Genomic DNA, 23,098 nt, shown 5'->3' with positions numbered 1-23,098 from the left:
AAAACCGAGAGGTTGCCATTGTATAGGGCATCTCATATATGGAAATCAGTTGCAAGTTGCAATGCTAAGAGAAGTTTTTTTGGAAGGGTTAGCTTTTTTCGTGGGGGATGGATCTAGAGTTTGGATTTGGGAGGATACTTGGTGCGGCGACTTCCCCTTGGATCTCGTCTTCCCCGCTTTGGCTTGCCTCACCCCTTTAGAAGGATTGAGAGTGGCGAATTGCTACTCCTGCGGCTCATTGGTGATCTGGGCTCTGCCTTGTAGGAGGAACTTGTTAGATGGTGAGGCAGATGATTATGTTGCCTTTCTTGGACGCTTGTGGCATGTTAGCTCGAAGTTTTTATTTATTTATTTATTATTTAGGACAACAGGGTGTCTCACCCCTTTTGAAGGCGAGATGCATGCAATTACCCGCAAACCACATGCATCGGGTAAAGCACGGGGAGGGGAATCAAAACCGCGTCCGTGGGGAGCAAACCCACGACACTAGCCGTTCGTCCAAACCCTGGGCCAGTCCTCGGAGGGGGGTTTCGATTCCTTTGTATGGCAGATGAATAGCTAGGGTCGCTTTTTGGTCAAATCCTTCTATAATTTGATCCATCGTGATAGCAGTGAGTCTCGGGAGTGGCATGCTTAGGTGTGTTTTGTATGTGGTCTTTTTACGCTCCTCGGGAGTATCTAAAGGTGCTCTTTAATGATATAACAAAAGGTGTGGTAGGGCTTGTAGCTCTAATACACAAAGTGCTTCTTTCCCAAAACTCTCTCCTCTCCTCTTCCTTTTCTTCTCATTTCTTATTCCTACTCCTTTCCAAACCTCTCAAACCAACTCCACCTTCACTTGATTGGTGGGTAGGAAGAGGGTCCTTACGATTGATAACCTTTAGAAAAGGTCCTTAATCATCTTGAATATGTGCTGCATGTGTGTAAGCAAGATGCTAAAAATATTGATCAACTTTTTATCTTTTGCCCATTCACCCAAAAGATGTGGGAGCATTTTTTTAGCTGCCTTAGGTGTATCTTGGGTGATGCCAGGGTCTGTTGGGGATCTTCTTTTAGGCTTGGCATGCAGGTGGGGAGAAGGTAAGCAAGTTTGTTTGAGATGGCTTTTGACTTAGCCCACAATTTTTTATTATTATTATATATATATATTTTTTGGGGGGGGGGGGGGGGACTTGTTATCCGAGTGGGGTCCTTTGTGCTTTGTTTCTCAGTTTCAAATCAGTCTCGGCTGCTTCAGTTAGATGGGGTGGGGGTGGACTTGTTATCTGAGTGGGGTCCTTTGTGCGTTGTTGCTCAACTTTTTAGGGGTTGTAGGCTTTCTTCTTTTGTTTCATGTATTCTTTTCCTGTCTAGTAGTTGCTAACATGTTTTTAATAAAATTTCCAGAAAAAATCAATATAATTATAAACATATAAAACTAATTGCCAATCAGTAGATGACTAACACTCTAATATATAAATTTTCCATGTTGATTAACAGTGAAAAACACATTTTTCAGTATAAAAAACAAGGATTTCACCAATTTCTCTCAATTTTCAATTAAATGATAATGTTTTTCAGCACAAATCCATATCAATATATGAGAATCATGTATATACATGGATGTATATTACAATCCATGCTAACATTTGAACAAAAAATAAAGCTTCTATAGATTTTTCATCACCTTTGAATTTTGGTCCATCTTTGTTTCAAGTCAAGGTTTCTCCCCAAATGCAAATTTTGATTTAATAAAAACCAAGAGTGGTCGAAAGCACCTAAGGAAAATTTTGAATTTTCCATTTTTTTTTTTTTTTTTTGTAATTTTCGCATATTTATGGATGTTTCTCTAGTATTGTGGATATTATCGTTGGTATTGAGGATATTATCAATGGTATCACCGATATCAAGGAACTTCTATAAGGGGTTCTTCTGAAAATATTGTTGATATCAATAATATCGCTTCATATCTCTAATATTATTGAAAATATAATATTAGTGATATTTGAAATTTTTTATACTTTCTATGGTGTTTTGGTATTGCTAACCTAGCAGTATCGGTAATATTGCTGACATTTGGAACACTGTGGAACAAGGCTTAGATGATGATTATAGTGTCAATGATGATATATAATCGCACTCATGGGAATTTTGTGCTCTTGTTGGTCCCAAGCTTGGATAAAGGAGGGGTGCATCATGTTGGCAATTGTCGCTTAAATTTAGCTACTACTTTTTCTCATGAATATTGATAATCTAACATTACAAGCTCATGCTAGGGCATTGATATGATCACTGATAGGTTGAAATGGCAGGATAGGATTCATGTAGCCGACCCCGGTTTAGAGGGATAAGGCTTTGATTAGAGGCATAAAGACCATTCCCCAACATCTCTAGATATTAAGGCCATCGTTCGAGATATGGAAAAGGAATTCTGAAAGCATCGTCTGTTCCTCTTTCTCCAAATGGCCCAAAGAACATCAATGGTAGTCAAGCACCAAATATCTTTGATATCTTTTCTAGCCCCTCCACCATGCCAAGCAAACAACGAATCATCAACAACAAGAGGCATGACCCAAGAAGTGTGAAAATAGGCCAGGATGGAAGACCACGCCCCATGAGCAAAGGGGTAGTGGATGAAAAGATGATTGATGGTTTCTGCATTTTCCAGGCAGAGTAAGCAAACATTGGGAAGCATCATTCCTCTTCTTTGTAGATTGTCCTTGGTAAGAGTTTTCCCCCTAGCGAGAAGCCAGAAAACGTGACAACTTTTGGGGGAGCTCTATAAGACCAAGCACAAGAGGGATAATTGGGCTGAGCAGGAGAGGGACCAGGTGATGTAGGACAATTAACCACTTGCTCTAAAAGCTCGAGCTGTTAGAGCATGGCGAATCAATCCCTTTATCTCATAGCCCAAGCCCCACATCTCATGGGTTAGGGCCTCGGCCGGCTGAACCCCCCTCGTGGGCCCCAAATCACATGGGTGTCGCCTCACACAAGCCACCCACCTTACACGGTGGGGCCCGCTTCTCACGAGCCACTCGCCTCACACGGGTTGCTGACCCCGAGTGTGTCCCTGCATCCCACAGGCTACCCCACTCGAGCCCGGTGTGAAAATGCCCCTTCATTAATCACCCCCGGTGAGGAGTCTCAAACCTAAGACCTCCCGCTCTGATACCAATTTGATGCAGGATAATAACCACTTACTTTAAAAGCTCGAACTGCTAGAGCATGGTGAATCAATCCCTTTATCTCATAGCCCAGGCCCCACATGTCATTGGTTAGGACCTTGGCTGAACCCCCCTCCTGGGCCCCAAATCACGTGGGTACCGCCTCACACGAGCCACCAGCTTCACACGGGTGGGGCCCGCCTCTCACGAGTCACCCACCTCACACGGGCTGTCTACCCTGAGTGTGTCCCTGCATCCCACAGGCTACCCCACTCGAGCTCAGTGTGAAAAATGCCCCTGCATTACCAGTTCAGCGAGTTGTCAACTCTCAAGGAAGGACAAACTCCTTGCAAAAAGATCCAGAAGACTGAAGAATTTCTTCCAACTCCAAATTCGACAGAGATGTCCTATAAAGATGCACCATACCTCAGATGCCACATCGGAGACACAATTAGCTATATAAATGGACTAGTTCGAGGCAAGAGGGCAAGTTGGGAAGAGAGAGAGGAGGGACCTATCAGAAATGTAGTAATCCATCCAGAAATGGATGCACAACCCATTACCAAGGGCAAAGGAAAGCCCATCCTACATATGGAGCTTTAGAATAGCAATGGCCTTCAACACTGCAGAAGCTTTGTAAAGAGAATAATATTTGAAAAACCAACCCCCAATCTCAATGCCATACTTGTTGGCGATGATCTCTCTTCACCAGTTGTTTGCCTTTGAGCCAAAATGCCAGAACCATTTACCTAGAAGGGTTGAGTTAATGACAACCAAATCTTAGATGCCTGCGCCCCTTTCGAGAAAGGTGTGCGGATCTCAGACCAACTGAGAAGATGGGATTTGTGACCATTGGAGGTCCCTTTCCACAAAAGTGTCCATTCTGGCTCTTCCAATGAGACAAATAGTAGCTCTTCTAGTAAGACAACATTTGTTCGACTCGCTCAATGATCACATCCCATAGGTGCTTGGCCGGCTTCCCAATGCATAGAGGAAGGCCAAGGTATGAGAATGGAAATAACCTTGCAACCAAAAACCTTCACTAATCGAGAAAGGGCCAAGGGAGAAAGACTAATTCCCAACATCTCACTTTTAGAGAGATTGATCTTGAGGCTAGGGATAGCCTTGAAGCAACGGGCGATTTTTTGAAGATATTCAACAACCAGCTCCGTGGCATCACAAAAGAGGAATGTATCGTCCGTGAACTGAATGTGGGAGAATGACGGATCCTCGCACTAGCAATGTAGTGGAAGAAGTGGGTGTTCTTCTCTCCTTTTTTTGAGCCATAGGGCATGTGAACGTTGCCTCCACTTGAGCTCCTCTTGCTTCACTTTGCTTGAATAATCAATGAGGAGAGCTGCTCTTGAAGATTTCTCCTCATCAGAAAGCAGGCCAACTTCTTCCTTAGTGTAAAAAAGCTGAATAGTAGTGTAAAAAAGCTGAATAGTTGAGAGGATTTTATTCACTTTGACCACGAGGCTGTTGAGAGACTCCTTCAGTCAATGCACTAACTTGTTTTTTTAAGAGCTGAAGCTTTTAGCTAAGGATAGACTCGGGCCACCTGAAATGGATGAGGACCACCAATTACAGATTAAGGAAGGGAAACCTTACAGTTCGAGCCACAAATATGAAAGGCTTAGGACTCTAGTTGTCTTCGATAGAATGCAAAAGGATCGAGTAATGATTAGAGATGGGGTGGGGTAGACTGCATTGCGAGATCATTGGAAAGACATCCAACCAGTCATGAGAGGTAGGGAATCTGTCGAGGCAAAAGTGGACATGGGGATTTTGACCATTTGACAAGGTGTATTTAACATCCAAAAAGGGGAGATCCACAAGATCATTTCCATTGACCTTATTAGAGAACAATTTCATGCTTTTAGATAGACGGTTGCCATTTGACTTCTCAAAGGAGAAGTGGATGACATTAATGTCCCCTCTAAGGCACCAAGGTAGGGATCATTTGACTCTAACCGCATTAAGGTTATCATAGAGGAGGCACCTTGAGGAAGCTTTACAAGGGCTGTAAAATGTTGTGAAAACTCACTTAAACCCAAAAGAAGAGCAACCACGAATAGAGAACGCTCTAACTAGAGCAACCTCTTTGACCCAAGTTCTAGTGTCCCAAGCCACCGAGTAGAGCCTTATGCGTCAAGCGTCACCCTTTCCTTGTGAGGGACACCCCAAATAGAATCAATCACCAACCGGTTAGTAGAATGAAGCTTGATTTCCTAAAGAGTAATGATTTGCGCCTTGAACCTACGGCACATGTCCTTGACATGAGCTTTTTCTACCCACATCTAAGGCCGTGAACATTCTAAGGTATGTTCTTCATTGGGAAACCTGTTTGATCCTTCTTCCTTTCTTCGAGCTTTTAAAGCTGGATCCTATGTTGTAGTTGATTGAGGACTTGAGGTTGACGAGTTCTCTCCAGCCTTTTTTGGTGATTTTCCCTTATGAGTGGCTTGAGCACCTCTTGCCTCGACAAATTTGAAGACTGCTACTTAATCATCATCTCGATCTCCAAAGGGGTCCCCAACCAATTTCCCAAACTCAATATATGCATTCTTTATCCACTGGGGGCAAATGGGATTGGCATAGGTTTGGGGAGAGGAGCTAGAGGATTGATGAAGGGAAGGGAAGATATTGATGGCTAGAGAGGCCTCAACTTGAACATGAAAGGGGAGATGTCGAGGTGATCGAAGAGGAGTTCATGAGGGGGACCGACTGAATGGTAGAGGTACTAGAGCCCACTTTAGAGTAGAGACAGGCCAATTGCAACAAGGGGAAACAAGAGTCTTGAACGAAAGGAAGATTTGGAGAGGGAGATGGGTCGAATGATAGGAGGCACATGTTGAGTGATGAGGGGAGGTGTTGAGGAGAGTGGACTAAGGCTAGGTAGGGAGGGTCAGGAAGACTGAAGGCATTTTGCTTGAGGGATAAAACCGGGGAAGGAGGGGGAGAAACGAGGGGGAAAGGACTAAAGGACAAGACTAAAAAGGGCCACGTGTAAGGAGAGAGAACTCTCTTTGACTTCGGCATGCTTGTCATAGTTGAGTTGTCCAAGAGTTAAGAGAAGGGAACTTGAGTGGGGAGAGTAATAAAAGCCTTTGTTAGCCACTGACGCAAAGGGCAACTTAGACATATCGTGCATCCCAGAGAAGCATGACTGATGATTCCCAGTTGACCTCCTAGGGTGGAAAGTCAGAGCCAAAATCTTTTGCTCACCCAGGGGAGCCTTTGCCGACCAAAGAAGCTTTGCTGTTGGGAACACGAATGGGGATTGCTCTTGCCTCATGCACTAGTGAAGCATTTCTCTGGAAGGGAGGCTCCTCAAACGATCTTTCCTAGCGTCTTCCTTTGCCTTTAGAATAGAAAACAAGATCGCTTCTTTGCCTCTTCCGACTTCGGATCTTCCTCTTAACCGTTGATCTGAAAGGCTCCTGTTCTTGAAAACCCCAATGGAAAACCTTTTGGACGATTGAGGAGAACAATCATGAAAGACGGGAGCTCTAGTGGAGGATGTCTCTCTCTCTCGCTATCTCTCTCTCTCTCTCTATATATATATATATATATGTATATCGCAGACCTTATCTTCACATCAAGCTCTGGTTTTCAGGGGATAAAACTCCTGAGAGGTCTCACTGTTTCTCACACGACTTGGTTACCTTGAGGGATATCTAATGATATCTCTTGATCGATCTCTCGCCAGGGATCTCCCTTTTGACTCTCTCTCTCTCTCTCTCTCTCTCTCTCTCTCTCTCTCTCCTCTTCTCTCTAAGAACATCCTTCATTAAAATACATAATTTAGCAGAGGCATTTGTTAAATCCAAAGGAATTACAAGATACTCAAACGAACCATAACGGGTCACCACCATCATATTTGGCTCATTGTATGTGACAACCTGTACTCCATAGCATCCCAAATGCAGATCTAACTTGGTAAAGTAGCTTGCCTTCACCAAAAGGTCAAACATACCCGCAACTAAGAGAACTAGGTATTTGTTCTTGACTGCCACCTTGTTGAGGGCCCGATAATCCATGCACAACTGAAGAGATCTGTCTTGCTTTCGTTGGAACAACACTGACGCTCCATAAAGGGGATTTTGAAGTTCGGATGAAGTTGGCATCCAACAACTTGTCTAACTGATTCCACAACTTAGCCAATTTCGACGGAGTCATCCGATAGGGTGCCTTTTGCAGGGGGACAAGCACCAGGCACTAACTTGATCGCATGATCATTGTACCAAAGAGGATGCAACATCTTTGGAAGTTGACGAGACATCACATTCGAATACTCCTAACAAAGCAGCAACACCTTCATGGATAGGTGCTCCGTCAGTAACATTTCCTCAATCAGTGTGGCTAACAAGGTGACCTGATCCTTAGCCCATCTTTAATCTGGAGTGCAGACACTATCTTCATGATCCCCTTCACAACCAAGGCAACACAAAACATGGGCTCTTCTCATCTGTTATCAAGAGATCACCAAGATGAGGGACAATGCAAGCCTTGGCCATAAACAGGAACCGATGCCCAGAATTACTTCAAAGTCATCCAGCAGTACAACCATCAAGCTGCATTTTCCAGCCCACTCCTCAAGTTGTAGTGATACAGCCTTGGCTAAAGCGACTATCAGTCTTGCCTTGGAGTTCATTGCCTTGATTTCACTTTAGCCTTTCACCACCAAAAGGGCCAACTGCACAACACTTTTATTGGCAATGAAGTTGTGGATGGTATCCATATCGACCATTGCATGAACATTGTGGTCTTTTAATATTGTCTCATCATACATAAGCCCAACAGATGTATGCTTTTCATGAGTGGTTGCATTCAACAATTGTGGCAGCTTCACCCTAGCGGTCCAATTGTAGTGCCTGATTAGGATCCTTACAAATGAAGCAACCAATGTTAGCCTTGGAAGGCTTACGGGTGAGAGGCATCCTTCTTATTTTGCCCCCCCTCCCAATACCTCGTCCGGTAGGATTATACATATAATCTACTGAACTGTCTGCCACCGCTACCGCTGAGGCTAGGTCCACACCCTGCCATCTCAATTCCGCCTAGGCCCATGGCTGTAATCCAGCCACGTGTTGAACGACTTATCGTCCTCTGACATGTTCTCCACATTGAGCATCAGGGACTGGAATTACTTGACGTGTTCACGAGTAGTGCCTATTTGCTTCAACTTTCCTAGTGAATCATGAGCTAACCAAGCGACAAGTAACGATTTTTGAATGGGTTGTCTTGTTGACACGATTTTGCCGCCACAACTATGCATCACCCAACGGGTGCATGCTTGTGATGGTCACCATCTCATTCTCCAGGGTATGGGCAGCCCTGAAGTACTGTTCCATTTGCCCTAAAAAGTTCTCCAACTCCTTGGCACTCCGCACACCACTGTACGGAGTTGGTTCAGGAACTTTCCTCCTTGGTGTTTCATCAGCAACAGAGGACCCACGAACAGCACACTTCACAATGGCCAATTCATCAGCCAGATTGTCCAATCATTGCTTGAAATGGGCAGCCTGGGTGTCTAAGAACTCTTATAATGACTCAAGTTTTTCCCCTAGTACTTGCCTCATGTGCGCTCAATCCATCCGCAGTGACTGAGGTTGGATACAACCAGACCACAGTTCACTGATATGGTCTTTGGAAGGTGTTTCCACCCTTAATGGGTGTTAAATGTCTAAAATACCACTTAGCGGGTACTTCCCATCTTTTATTGGGTTGCACTCAGGCACATGCTAGATGATTTGCACCTATGCCATAGGCCCAAGCCCAGGGTTGTTGTATTGCCTATGGCCATGACAAGGTGCATATGGCCTAAATACCTAAGGCATGTGGCTAGTTGTGTGCCTAGCACAACTTTAACTATGCTGGACCACATGAAATTCTGATGTTCATGAGTCATCTAATTTACTGGCAATCTCATATATAAAAGAATGAAATGGTTTGTTAGCATGTCTCATCTAATGTACGGGGAAAATGTCATATTTAATACAAAGGTTATGTACAAGGTAAATTTATATTGATATATGCATGCTTCACTCTCATAAAAAGAAAGATCCTTCAAGGAAAAACATTGTATGTCCAACTTCATCTGGTATGTAATTGATCTTCTTCTGTTGACCTTCAGGTTTATTTTGCAATTTACTGTATGATAATGGTGATTCACCCAAATTCAACCATATATGTGCACTTATGCAGAAAAGTTCCTTGTGAAAGACATGCATATCATAATTAATGTAATATCATAACTCAACAGTATTTGGATAATAATGCTACATGAAGGTGACCAGATTCGTGCAAACAACAAATTGTCCTTGCCCGTGAATTGCTCTACCTGTCATTGTGGGTTCATATCTTATATTTCAATATGATTGACAGTTCACTCCTATACTCTCCTAGAAATCTTTCTTCCAAAAGACAATTTCATTCATAGATATCCTAGGTGCATTGTTTCGCTGATTTTCTGTCAGTTTCGTGCATTGCTCATGCTTCCTAAATTAGATGGGTTGGCAGGTTGATTTCTGATTTCCTGCTCCAATCAATATTAAAGACGTTTCATGCCTGACCTGAAAAGTTATGGATATTGATTTGAGGCAGTAAAAGCAGAAATACGGGATCTTGCACAATGCATTTCAATGAATTTCTGCCACTGGAATGTCATCCATTATGATGAAATGTGCAATTTGGGTACGTCCACTGATGTAGGACAATTAACCACTTGCTCTAAAAGCTCGAACTGTTAGAGTATGGCGAATTAATCCCTTTATCTCATAGCCCAGGCCCCACATCTCATGGGTTTTAGGACCTCGGCCGAACCCCCTTCGTGGGCCCCAAATCACATGGGCCGCCCACCCCAAGTGTGTCCCCGCATCCCACGGGCTACCCCACTTGAGCCCGGTGTGAAATGCGCATTAATCACCCCTGGTGAGGAGTCTCGAACACGAGACCTCCTCCGTGGGCCGCACCCACCCCGAGTGTGCCCCTGCATTCCACAAGCGACCCCACTTGAGCCCAGTGTGAAAATGCCCCTGCATTAATCACCCCCGATGAGGAGTCTCGAACCTGAGACCTCCCGCTCTGATACCAATTTGATGTAGGACAGTTAACCACTTGCTCTAAAAGTTCGAACTGTTAGAGTATGGCGAATTAATCCCTTTATCTCATAGCCCAGGCCCCACATCTCATGGGTTTTAGGACCTCGGCCGAACTCCCTTCGTGGGCCCCAAATCACATGGGCCGCCCACCCCAAGTGTGTCCCCGCATCCCACGGGCTACCCCACTTGAGCCCGGTGTGAAATGCGCATTAATCACCCCTGGTGAGGAGTCTCGAACACGAGACCTCCTCCGTGGGCCGCACCCACCCCGAGTGTGCCCCTGCATTCCACAAGCGACCCCACTCGAGCCCAGTGTGAAAATGCCCCTGCATTATCCACATGAGCTGTTAAGCATGACTTCTACAGAACATTATTTATCCATTTTAATTTCTAACGAGCCCTTCTCTATCCTTTGTAGTTGCAGCTTACGATGGATATGGAGCCATTCTCATATTGGATTTGCACTTGTTTAGGGACATGTTGGAAATCCTTTCAAATTCCTCTTTTGTTCTTTTCAAGATAAACTGTCTATCAAATTTGCAGCTCATGATTCCCCCTTTTCTGGTTCACATCTGACCGGCAGCACCTGCATTACTGTTTGTTTGCTGCAATCCTTCCCATCTCTCATTCTTGAGCCTGCCATCCACCTTGTAACATGTAAAAGAGAGTCTTTCTTCTCCATCTCTCTCTAGCCACTCTACACCATTAACTTTGTCAGGCACATAATCAAACCTTATGCACATTCCTTGTGTAGATGTCCCTTACCAGTAATGTAGGGGCATTTTCACAACGGGCTCGAGGGGGTAGCCCGTGGGATGCGGGGACACACTCGGGGTGGGTGACCCATGTGATTTGGGGCCCATGAGGGAGGTCTCGTGTTCGAGACTCCTCACTGGGGGTGATTAATGCGCATTTCACACCGGGCTCAAGTGGGGTAGCCTGGGGGATGCGTGGACACACTCGGGGTGGTTGACCCATGTGATTTGGGGCCCACGAGGGGGGTTCGGCCGAGGTCCTAACCCATGCGATGTGGGGCCTGGGCTATGAGATAAAAGGATTAATTCGCCATGCTCTAACAGTTCGAGCTTTTAGAGCAAGTGGTTAATTGTCCTACATCAACCAGACACTCTTCTTCTTCTTCTTTTTTTTTTTTTTTTTTTTTTTTGAAAGGCAATGGGATTTTATTAGAAAAGAACAACGGCCAAGTCCAAGAAAAATTACAGTCATCAAGAGCCTTTATGCATGAGGCCCATCCCATTACATTCTAGCTTTGCCCTTCTAAAGACCTCTGACATCGTCCCACTTGGATTCCAAAAACATTGGTTATTCTTTTTTCCCCCCTAAAGAGCCCAAATGCCTGCCAACAAGGTTAGCTTCCAAACCACCCTTCTGTCCTTTTTTCCCCCAACCTTGCCCCCCTTGCGATGCTAGGAAGAGGCCATCAGTGGACCCCAACATCACCTATGATGCTTTAAAGAAGTCAAAGAATCTTTCTCACACTCCTCTAGCAAAAGAATGGTGGGTGAATAAATGATTTACCAACTCCACCTTTTGCATGCATATCACACAAATTTTGGGAATCACCATCAACCTTTTTTGATGCTTATTTATTATAAGTACCCTCTTCGTGCCCACCAACCAAGCAAATGCCTCCACCTTAGGAGGGGCTCCATATAAACAAACATAAGTGGTGTGTCCTTTTCTCTTTCCCAATGACGGCCTTTGTATCAATATGTAGAATGTCTGGATAGAGAATTGACTTGACTTTTCCTTGCTCAACACCATGACATCCCTTCCACCTAAAGAATTGAAGCAATGAAGCGATGCCAAGAGCCGGATGAATTTGTCTGCTTTCTCATTCGTTAAATTCCTCCGACAAGGAGGAGATCAATCCACTGCTTCACTAGAAAGAGAGTAGCAACGAATGATGGTAATATTTGTTTCCGGAGATAACGTTGCTAACCTCGGAAACTTTGCATGGAGCAGTGTTTTCATATGCGATCGCATAAGCACTTATGCCATCACATATGCCATGGTGGCATATGCGATTCACTGGTCCAAAATGGCATATGCGATGGCGGTGGCATATATGGTTATTGTACCCTTGGGGCTTATGTAGTCGCACAGAGAAGTATGTGACTATATAAACCATAGTTATGTGGTTATGCCATCGGACCCAATATGTGATGGCATAACCTCCTAACGGTTACATGTTTTTACTATTGGGACTTATTTTATGCTTCATTTTCTCTCACTTTTTTTGCCTATATATAATATAGGCAATCCCACTCCCCTATTTTCACAACTCTAATACTCTCTTTCTCTCTCTCTCTCTCACACACACACACACACACACACACACACACACACACACTAATATTCTCATCTCTCAATCCCTCTGGTCTCTTAATTCTCTTACTCTCTTATTCTCTCTCACACTCTATTACTCTTATTCTCTCTTAAAATAACATCAATAAAATTTATATATTGTTTTTTTTTTCTTCACATTTTTAGTATATGCCTTCATTTGAATAGATGTTAGTTGACTCGTTATAGCCTAATACTTTAATAAAACTGTAAAAAAAAAAAAACAATTCCCTACACTTATATGTTTTTTAACATAATTTTTTCATTTTTTGTTGATGTTTTTTTTTTCAAAAAAAATAATAGTTTGGGTGGTTGTGCCATCGCATAAGCGCACAACACCTTGGGGTCGCATAGGATCGCTTATGCATTTGACAACATTGGCATGGAGTGCTCTCTCTCCCATCCACACATCCTTCCAAAAACAAATCCTCTTCCCATCACCTAATGAGAAACCGACTCCCTCCTTAAACTTAACTGCCAACCTAGCATTTGCCTTCCACAACCCTAAAGCCCTATATAAGGATGAATCCGTTACGGACCTTCCCCTTTCCTTAATATTGTATTTACTAGCAATCACATCTCTCCATAAGCTCCCTTCTTCCGGGCCAAATCTACATAACCACTTACCTGGCAAAGTAAGATTTACCAACTCCAACTTCCTTATACATGCTCTCCTTTCCCCATAAGGTTTGCGCGCCACTTCTTACTTCAATAGATGGAACTTTCGTTTCTCTTTGGGCCTGTTTGATTTTCCATGTTACATGTAAATCATGGTAAATAAGTAATTATTACTTTTTCACCTTGTTTGAAAATATGAGAGTAATTCCACCTCGAAAATTGAAACAAAAGTGTTGACTTAATATGTGGACCCCACCGTAATGTATATGATATATCCGCACCGTCCATCTATTTTATTAGAACATTTTAGAGCTTGAAACAAAAAATGAGGTAGATCCAACACTCAAATGGCCCACATGAAAGGAAACATTGGCCTTAATTCGTCCACCATTGAAAATTATCTTCTTCACTAGGCCCACATTAAGGTTTTTTCATCATCTAACCCGTTCATAGGGTCACACAAACATGGATAAGGGGAAAACACAAATATCAGCTTGATCCAAAACTTTTAAGGGCCCTAAGAAGTTTTTAATGGTAGGTGTTCGATTCCCGTTGTTTCATGTGGTGTGGTCCACTTGAGCTTTGGATCTGCCTCATTTTTTTGCTCATGCCATAAATTCGGTTGGCATAACAAATGAGCAGTGTGGATAAGTAACATACATCACGTTGGGCCCCACATTGATGTTGTAAATTTCTCGATTTAAGTGTTAAAAAAGTAAGTTGTCACATCCGCATTGGGAAAGATGTGGTAATTACCTAGGTAAATAATTATTACCCATTTACATGGTAATTACACATGAGCTGAAAAATCAAATAGGCCCTTTGGTGCCTTGCCACAAAAAACCCAGCCTCAACCTCTCTAGCCTATCCAAGATGGATTTGGGACACCTAAATAGGGACATGAGTTAAAGCAGTTAATAGATTCTTGCACCTTGATTGTTTCCTTTCTACTCTTTTGATTACCTTATCCGATAGATGCTTCATGGGTTGCCAAAAGACAAAGAAAGGCCAAGATATGAAGATGGAAATGACCCTACATGACATTTGAATACCTTCGGTAACATTGCCACTGCCTCCTTGGAGGTTTGAATACCCAACATCTCTCTTTGAAGGATATTAGCCTTTAAGCCTGATAGTGATACCAATTTAAAGCATCTTACAAGTTTTCTCAAGTTATCCTCCGTATCCTCTTCCACATCACAAAATAGGATGGTGTCATTGGCAAATTGGATGTGAGAAATCTAAAACACCGTTCTCCACCCTAAACACGCTAATGAGACTGGCATATTGGTCTCTTTCAAATATCTTACGGATGCTTTTGCTACCACCACGAACAAGAAAGTAGAAAGTGGATCCCCGTGCCGGAGACCTCTTGAAGTCTTGAAAAAACTTTTGGTGGACACGTTGACCAACATGAAGAACTTGGCCGACTGGATGCATTCTTGGATCCACCACCTCAGTCTCAACCCACATCCCAGACTCCCTAGCATATCGTCGAGGAAGTACTAATCCACATGTTCGTATGCTTTTTCAATATTAGACATGTAGATGATGCACTTTTTTTTTTTTTTTTCATTCTTCCCTCTATGATGTGAATTGATGCATTCGTGAGCAATTAACGCACTATCTAGGATTTGTCTTTCAGCAGTAAACACACTCTGACATTAGAAATTATGTTCGCTAGAATTTTTTGAAACTTAGAAGCCTAGGATCTTACAAGGGACCCTAATAAGGCTAATTGGCCTGAAATCTCTTAAAAATTCACCTCCTTTCTTTGAAATAATAGTTATGAAGGAAGCGCCTAACTCCGACGATAAATCGACATCTATAAAAAAACTCAGCTATAAAATTTACCAATCACCCTTCACCAATTCCTAAATAACTTGGAAGAATGCCATAGGAAAACCATTTGGTCCCGTGGCCCTATCCCTACCCGAGGCTTCCACCATTACTTTGACTGCCTCCTCAGAGAACGACTTTTCTAGAGATTCGACTTCCACTATAGAGACTTGGTTAAATGACAAATTATCGAGCCGCGACCACACCCACCTCTTACCTGTGAGCAATTTCTTGTAAAATTGAACTATGGTATTGAAAATTTGAGATTTTTCTTCAACCTTTTACCGTCCACTAACACTATGCATCTTATTATTCCTGGTCCGGGCATTAGCAATGCTATGAAAAAAATTATTATCTTATCACTTTTGTGCCACGTTGCTCCAGACCACTACCTCCACTCAATCTCCACTTCCTTTAGTTGATTTTTAATTTTTTGTATTCTGCGGATAATTCGACCCTCGTGGCTTTCTCCTCTGATAACTCCTCTCCTCATCAATATCAAGAGTTTGAATGCCTCAAAGAACGCTTTTAACTTCTGTTCCCCACTTCCTTCACACCTCCCTTTTCCATATGTTGATCTTATCTTTTAGTAATTTTATTTTTTAAAACAATTTTTTACCTTGCATATCCCTCCACCACAAAGGAGTTCCATCACCTTCACCAACTTTAAAAAGCCCTCCACTTCTAGCCACATCAGCTCGAGCCTGAATGGTCTTGGACCCCAATTTTCCTTGTCTACTTCCAGAATAATCGGATAATGATCTGATAATGGCCTCGGGAGACCCCTTTGCTACACTAGACGGAACTTCTCACCCAATCAGAAAGAACCAAAACCTGTCTAGTTTAAATATAAGAAACCTTTCTTACTTGTTTGTCCAAGCGACATAACATTTACCATTGGAATATCCACCCACTCGTTCTTGTCCACTCAATCTCACCTTTCCCACTAGAATATCCACCAACTCGTTCCTTTTCACCCAATCTCGCTTTTCTGAATATCCATCAACTCGTTTTTGTCCACCCAATCTGAAAAATTCCTCATGTTATGCATATTGCGACCTCCATTTAGTTTCTTAGGTGAATCTGACTACATTGAAATCTCTCCCTAAGCACCATGGAAACTATCACCTATTGCAGATTGAGTCTAGCTCTACCAAGAACAAGGACTGTTGAGCTAATTTGTTTAGCCCATAGATTGCTGTAATTTGTAAACACTCACATGAGTCCCAACACCACATCCCTTAATTGCATTGATACTGAAAAAGATCACCACTCCTTTTCGCAAACCTTTGTCGCCAATTACTGCCATGCCCCCTGCAAATCCTATATTGTCAAGAACCACCTAGTCGTTATTCCTATAGCCTCAAACAGAATGTTCCATCTTCTGGGCGAATGATTGAGGCTTGGTCTCCTACGTTGTAATTAACTAAGTCTTGAAGTGTTTTTCAAGATCCTTAATCGGGATCCTCTTCTGCTGGCACCCCAATACCCTCACAATCCAGCTAAAAGGCTTCATTAATGTACCGCCCTTATGCCTTTGCCCGTCTTTTGACCACTGAAGGTTACCCCTGTGGTGTAATTAACTGAGGACCTGAGGCTAGCCAACTCTCTTTGCCCCTTAGGGGACTTTTGGACCTCGACCTCCCCCTGATTTATAGCCTGGGATTTTTGGACTCTCTTCATGAATTGGAACAATGCGATGAAATCCTCAAAATCTTCGAAAGATACATTGACCATCTTGCCAACATGACCAATTGCCTCCTTGATCCATCGCATGCCCTGAACCATTGGTATATCTCCCTTCCGTCCTTGTTGGCAAAACACTCACTCGCTGGAAGACCTTTCTTGTTACTCAACTCCTCTCCAATGCGTGTTGCCACTTGTAGCAGTGGCATGTCTAGAGCCTTCGACAAAGATTCACCCTTAAACTGAACTTCTCGTAAAACCAATCGTTGCTCTTCCCCTCTAGAGACTCGTCACCTTGAAACACCACAACTAAGGCCTGCTCCGCCTTATCTCCTTCATTCGATGAAACGCGAGCTAGAACTCCACCTGAGCTTAAGCGGCTCTTTGCAGAAGGAATTGAAGCAAGAGGCTGACCGTCACTTGAGCTCGATAAAGGAGAGACAAGAGTTGAGAGTGGAAGGAGTAGAGGTACGAACCTCCTTCGAACTTCTGGCTTTACTTCACAACTGCAAGCAAAGCAAAGGAAAAAAGACTTGTTGGTTGCATCAATGAAAAAGGGGGAACTCTCACACATGTGAAAAGGTAAGTTGATAACGACATGAGCGACTCTATCTAGTAACTTCGCATGAGTAGGGAAATATTCACGCGTGTGGGGCTCTCGACTCAAGCAACAGCCAGGACACGTGGTAACCTCTCCAACACCGCCTTGCCGCCTACCCTCTCCGAACCATCCTTGTTTTCACATGGGGCCTGAAGCTCTTCCTTGACTTTGCTGAGCCCACTAGCTATTCGAACATGTGGTGCACTATCCAGTCCTCTCTCCACCTACCCGTGGACTAGGCTCCTCCTGACATGTGGCCTGAGCCTTCCGCTCTTCTCCTCTGACCAGAACACCAATCGGGACACGTGACTGACTCACTGATGCTCAGATGCCGAGTCGAACAATTGCCCAAGCAGCTGTTTGGTTGCATGAATAGAGTTCCTTTGCTGTCCTACCATGCTGGATAGTTGTTCGGACGTGTCGCATGCGGCCCTTTACCTTGCCACCTACCGCCTGCGAACCAATCATAGCTCCACACTTAGGCAAGCTATTATTAGCTAGTCTACTTGACCATTGAGCATGTACTCCTTCGTCTTTCTTTGCTGGTCCTCTGCTCCTTTCCACCTGATCTGCTATGATATTCGTCCTCTTGCCATCCTCCAACTTGCTCCGCTCTCCCCATTTCGCCTCTTGCACCAGCTAAACAGACACTATCTTTCCCTACTATGATAGAGATCTGCTCCGGAACTTTTACCATCTTCCTCCTAACACAACTAGCCACTTGCAATTCCTCGTAGCCTTCCGTCACAGGGTCGACAACCTCCTTAATACTTGAACCCACCACTATGAAAGCTTCCGGGAACCAGAGCTCCAACTACAATTGCCATATTTGAAACCAGGCGTCCTCCCACCTGAACGCCGACCTCAAACCACTTGCTCATGGATTCTATCCCGTCTTTGAATAGAGCATTGACAAGGATGATTTTGTCCAGAGAGAGATACAAGCCTCTTTATCGTCGAGAGGTTTGGGCATCATATCTTCCTCCTCTAAGCCAGAACACTGAGCTAACCAGTCTCCCAAATCTGTGATCAATGCTCCATTGTCTCCACCACTCTTCGGTGGACTCTCAACTCTATGTCGCCGACCGCCATCTCCTTCCACACCCATTTGCCTTTCGTCTTATGTGTCCTCTCGTCTCCTTCCTTGATACCACCTCCCCTGACCTTATCTGACCCAAAAAATCTATCCACCAACACATCTCAGTAGGACCTATGTCTTCCCTTGCCATAATCCCCTTTGCCTACAACCTTCCTTAAGTCACTCCTATTATCTCTCTTCATTGAAACCAAGCCTCCCTTCTCTTTCCTTTCCTCCTTCCTAGTAGCTGCATGATTCACCACCTTAGAACCATACCATGCTCTTTGCATTGATAATCTCCTCCCATTGAAGCTTTTGCCATTCATTGAGAGGCTATTGGAAGATTCATCTCCTTTGATCTCTCCATTTGCACGCAGACAAACCCATGAATTGTCACAGACCCCCTAATTAGAGGGACAACAACCTCCTTTACTAACCCTAATCCCCCAAACACCTTGGAAAAAAATGCAACTTTGACCATTGTTCCAGGAAGTTCTCCACGAATAGTGTGGGTAGCTCCAATAATGATATGAGTGCTCAATCCATATTATTCACTGTAGCCCTTCTCCTTTCTGCCGGATTCCACCCTCCATGCTCTCCTTCTTCTTCAACGCCACCTTTCCCTTCTGGATCCTTCTTGGTGATGCTCCAATTGTGATGCAGGACATGAAATTAAATATGGAGTGCAAGAGATCAAGCTTGTGATTATATTAATATTAAACAGTCACAAAATTCCACATCCTACATACTATCAAACATTCAAAAAGGGGAATCTATGGGGGTCCAAGCCTACACAACTTTAGGGTTGGATCAAATAAAATTATGAGCCAAACAAGCCCAAAGGAGTGTAAGAATCATCCATTCTTGCAAAGGATTGTTCGCAACTCAAGAGATTCACTAAGTTTCAATTTGGGGGAAAATATAGGGTTTGAAAATTGGGAATAATTGAGATTTGGGACTCTTTAGGGTTAGGGATTTGGGTTAGGAAGTTTGTTTAGGCAAAAAGGAAGGAAATAGAGGAGAGAAGAAAACCTGGGATGGTCTGCGTACGTTGGACAGCCGAAGGGCCTGGACGCATGTGCGTGATAGGTCGTCTGCACGTGTGTGGGACCCTCAAAGTCGAAAACTGCCTTCTAGGCTGGGTTTGGCCAGGGATGGGCTGCTTCCATACCAAATTTCACATCGATTCGACGCAAGGTTTGTGCGTAGTATTCCGCCAAAGTTTCACCCTGTCAGATGGGCTAGAATCTGAAAATATGTTTGTGCACTGCTGTAGGAGAACTTGGATGCGAAAATGGGTGAATCTGAAGGTGGAAGGGGTGTAGAGGGTGATGGATGTGGCGCGTAAGATGGAGATGATTTAGAGCGAATGTAGCTTCTCACCACTGTAGTTAGCCCTTCGAGGAAGGGAGGGCTTCGCACCCAATTCAATTCTTCAACCCAAAGAGAGAGAGAGAGAGAGAGAGAGAGAGAGAGAGAGAGAGGAAGAAACGTAGGAATTATTTTATTCATAAAATATCAATGAGAATACCTACATGGGATTGCTTTATTTATAAGAAAGCTCTAAACCCAAAAAAGACAAAATTACCCTTGCGCCATATGTGCGCACTAATACCAAAGCTAAAGCAAATAAAATAACTAATCTAAGCAATCAAAGCCGTTCATGATATTTCTAATAACAAAAATAGTCAAAACTCAAAATCCTAGATCATCTAAAGTAGTGGGCCACGATCATGAGATCCGATGGAAGAATCTATGTGATGATCGGGTCCATTCCAATGCTCCATAACGCAGCCCCATAATTATGAGGCCCTCCAAAGATGTCGTTGTCGATCCAAATTGAAAGCGGGGCCCGCCTCCTCCTCAAATACGTGCATGGAGGAGGCGTGTGGATGATGTCCCCATCAAATCGCCTCCCCCTCTTCTATCCCTGATGGCCTTTCTTGCATGACCCTCCCTACCTTCAGAAAAAAAATGCATAGAAAACCCTGTAGAGTTTGAAGTTACTAACTTTGCGTTGGTAGAGGGAAAAAAAAACTTCTAATTTTTTTATTTTATTTTATTTTTTATTTTTTTTTAATGTTCCTGTCCCTTACCGGGCACTTTGCACTCACGAGATTTGCAAATGCAACATCCTAAATCAAATAATCAACTTTTAAATATATGATGTGCTTACTATTTTACCTGGCATGATTTTCTTGTCCATTTTATTATCAGAATTATCTTAGAGACTAGCAAATCAACGTTAGATGCTATTTGACGAAGTTCAATGCTGATTTTATCAATCGGGATGTATTAATTGACAGTTAAGAAAGTGTAGTGACCACTTCTGGTAAATTATTACTTAATTCATGGTGTTTTGGTGTCATTGGTAGCTTTGCTTGGCCTAATATTTTTCTGATTTTAAAGAATGGTTAATGAATAGGTTATCAATAATTGGCCTCTCGTTTCTTCTTCTCTGCCTGAACCAATACTATACTATGGCCAATGTTTTAAATATCGACGATATTGGCCGATATATCCCACGATATATCTTGTATCCCACCTGTGCGATGCGAAATGCACCAGTAGTGCGATATATCCCACATGTTCGATCTGGTGAGAATTTTCGAATCTTGGTCCTTTTATTTTCTGTAAATCATGTTAAATTAGTGTCAAATTGTTACAAATCCATGATTTTTCTTGTTTTGCATGAAAAATTATGAATTGGGAGCTTCAATTTCGAGAATTGGAGATGGGCTGAGTTGCGGAAAATTGAAAAAAAAAATTCAAAATTTCCCAATTTCTCGCATATCATTTGCAATCTTTGTGTCCAAACATCAAATCAAACATGTATGTAAACCTAATCTAGTGATTCTTCTTTTGCTTTTGAATGTATTGCTTGTGTTTCCACATGTCTTCTTATGTTTATAAATTATATGAATAGACATTGAATATACTTGCGTTAATTCAGTTAGACAACACATAGATTTGGATCCCATACAAAGAAAACCTATTATGTGTACTTGTTTTTTGTAATGTTCTGATTTATTATTAATGTCTTTTTTTAACAATCACCAAAGTTTCGTTGAAAAATTCAACCAATTTCCCAATGTTTTCCCATGTTTCCAACAGCAACGATACATTACACGATACAACCGATATATCCCATGCGATAAACGATACGTATCTGTATCCCAAGAATGCGATACGTAACGCGATACCGATATTTCGAACACTGACTATGGCCATTGGTTTTCTCATATTCTTTAAGAATTGTTACACGTGATTTTTTTATCAGTAATTATGACATATCGGTTTCTTATGTCTTTTGTTAATAGGGCTGCTATGTTGGAGATCAAGGTCTTGCGGCTGTTGGAGAGTGTTGCAAACAGCTTGAAGATCTGAATTTACGTTTTTGTGAAGGCTTAACTGATGCGGGTTTGACCGAATTAGCCATTGGCTGTGGGAAGTCATTAAAAGTTCTCGGTGTAGCAGCTTGTGCAAAGATCACCGATCTCTCTTTGGAAGCTGTAGGATCTCACTGCACATCCCTTCAGACCTTGTCATTGGATTCAGAGTTCATCAAGAACAAAGGGGTGCTTGTTGTAGCACGAGGATGTCCTGCCTTGAAGGCTTTGAAGCTACAATGTATAAATGTGACAGATGAGGCTCTGCTAGCTGTGGGAACCTACTGTTTGTCACTGGAGTTGTTGGCCCTAGACAGTTTCCAGAGATTTACAGATAGGTTGGTAACTGACTATTCTTGGACTCTCTCTCTCTCTCTCTCTCTCTCTCTCTCTCTCTCTCTTTTATTTATTTATTTTATTTATTTATTTTTAAATTTGGCATGAACTTCTCCATTCTGCTCAATAAGTCAAACCAAATTACCAGAAAGTGGAAACATCTAGTCACAATTTCGACTCAACCCTCATGCTCAGTTTCTTTTACATGAACACCAAATCTTTCAACAATTGAATGCAGATGGAGAATTATACTATTTTCATGTGAAATCAAGGATTTAATGTAGTAGAATTCGAATGGTCTCTTCATTCACCAAGTGTGTACAAGTCAGGCACAGCTTCAGCATTCATACTGTTGATCTTATCTCCCCGGACGCCCAGAAAATCTCATATGTTCGAAGATCCTAGCTGTCCAATCTTTCCCCTTTCCTTGGACCATTACTGTATTTTTCTTTCTTAACAATCTATTTGCACTGGTATGGATGAGTTAACTAATCATTTACATGAAGAGGTCCCATTGTGCATGCTGTTTGCAGATGTGAGTGTTTTGATTGATGAGATAAGGGAGATTGTGAATTCAACACCGTGGAGGGATGCTTTAGAATCTAAAGGTTTTAAAATTAGCCGGACAAAAAAAAAAAGTATGTGAAATGCAATTTTAGTAACCATAGAAGTGGAAATGAGGAATTACTAAAGATTGATGGCTCCAAAATGATCGCTTCCAATATTTTGGGTGGTTAATTCATGAGAATGGTGAGATTAAGACGGATATTGCTCATGAACTAGAGCTAGGTGGTGCCTATGGAGTTTTATATGATTGCTGCATGCCAAGCAAACCAAAGGGGATTATTCACCCATAAGACCAGCCATTCTTGATGGGATAGAATGTTGGGCAGTCATGGAACAACACGCTCATAGCAATGGTGTAGATGAAA

General features: G+C 42.8%; 1 protein-coding gene across 5 annotated transcripts in view; it reads left to right on the top strand.

Moving 5' to 3' along the window:
* Nucleotides 1–23,098, top strand: part of LOC131231709 (F-box/LRR-repeat protein 4) — a 96,711-nt gene that overhangs the window by 17,129 nt on the left and 56,484 nt on the right. For all 5 annotated transcript variants that reach the window (XR_009164521.1, XM_058227999.1, XM_058227996.1 and 2 more), the window contains exon 3: nucleotides 21,762–22,168. Coding sequence is in view for 4 of the 5 variants with exons in the window: in XM_058227999.1 (XP_058083982.1) it covers nucleotides 21,762–22,168 (407 nt within the window). In the remaining variant the exon portion in view is untranslated. The remainder of the gene's footprint in view (nucleotides 1–21,761; nucleotides 22,169–23,098) is intronic.

Source organism: Magnolia sinica, chromosome 17 (assembly GCF_029962835.1).
Source record: "Magnolia sinica isolate HGM2019 chromosome 17, MsV1, whole genome shotgun sequence".
In the NCBI taxonomy this organism is placed as follows: Eukaryota; Viridiplantae; Streptophyta; class Magnoliopsida; order Magnoliales; family Magnoliaceae; genus Magnolia; species Magnolia sinica.
Note: the sequence above shows the minus strand (reverse complement) of the source record. Positions and strands in the feature narration are given on the sequence as shown.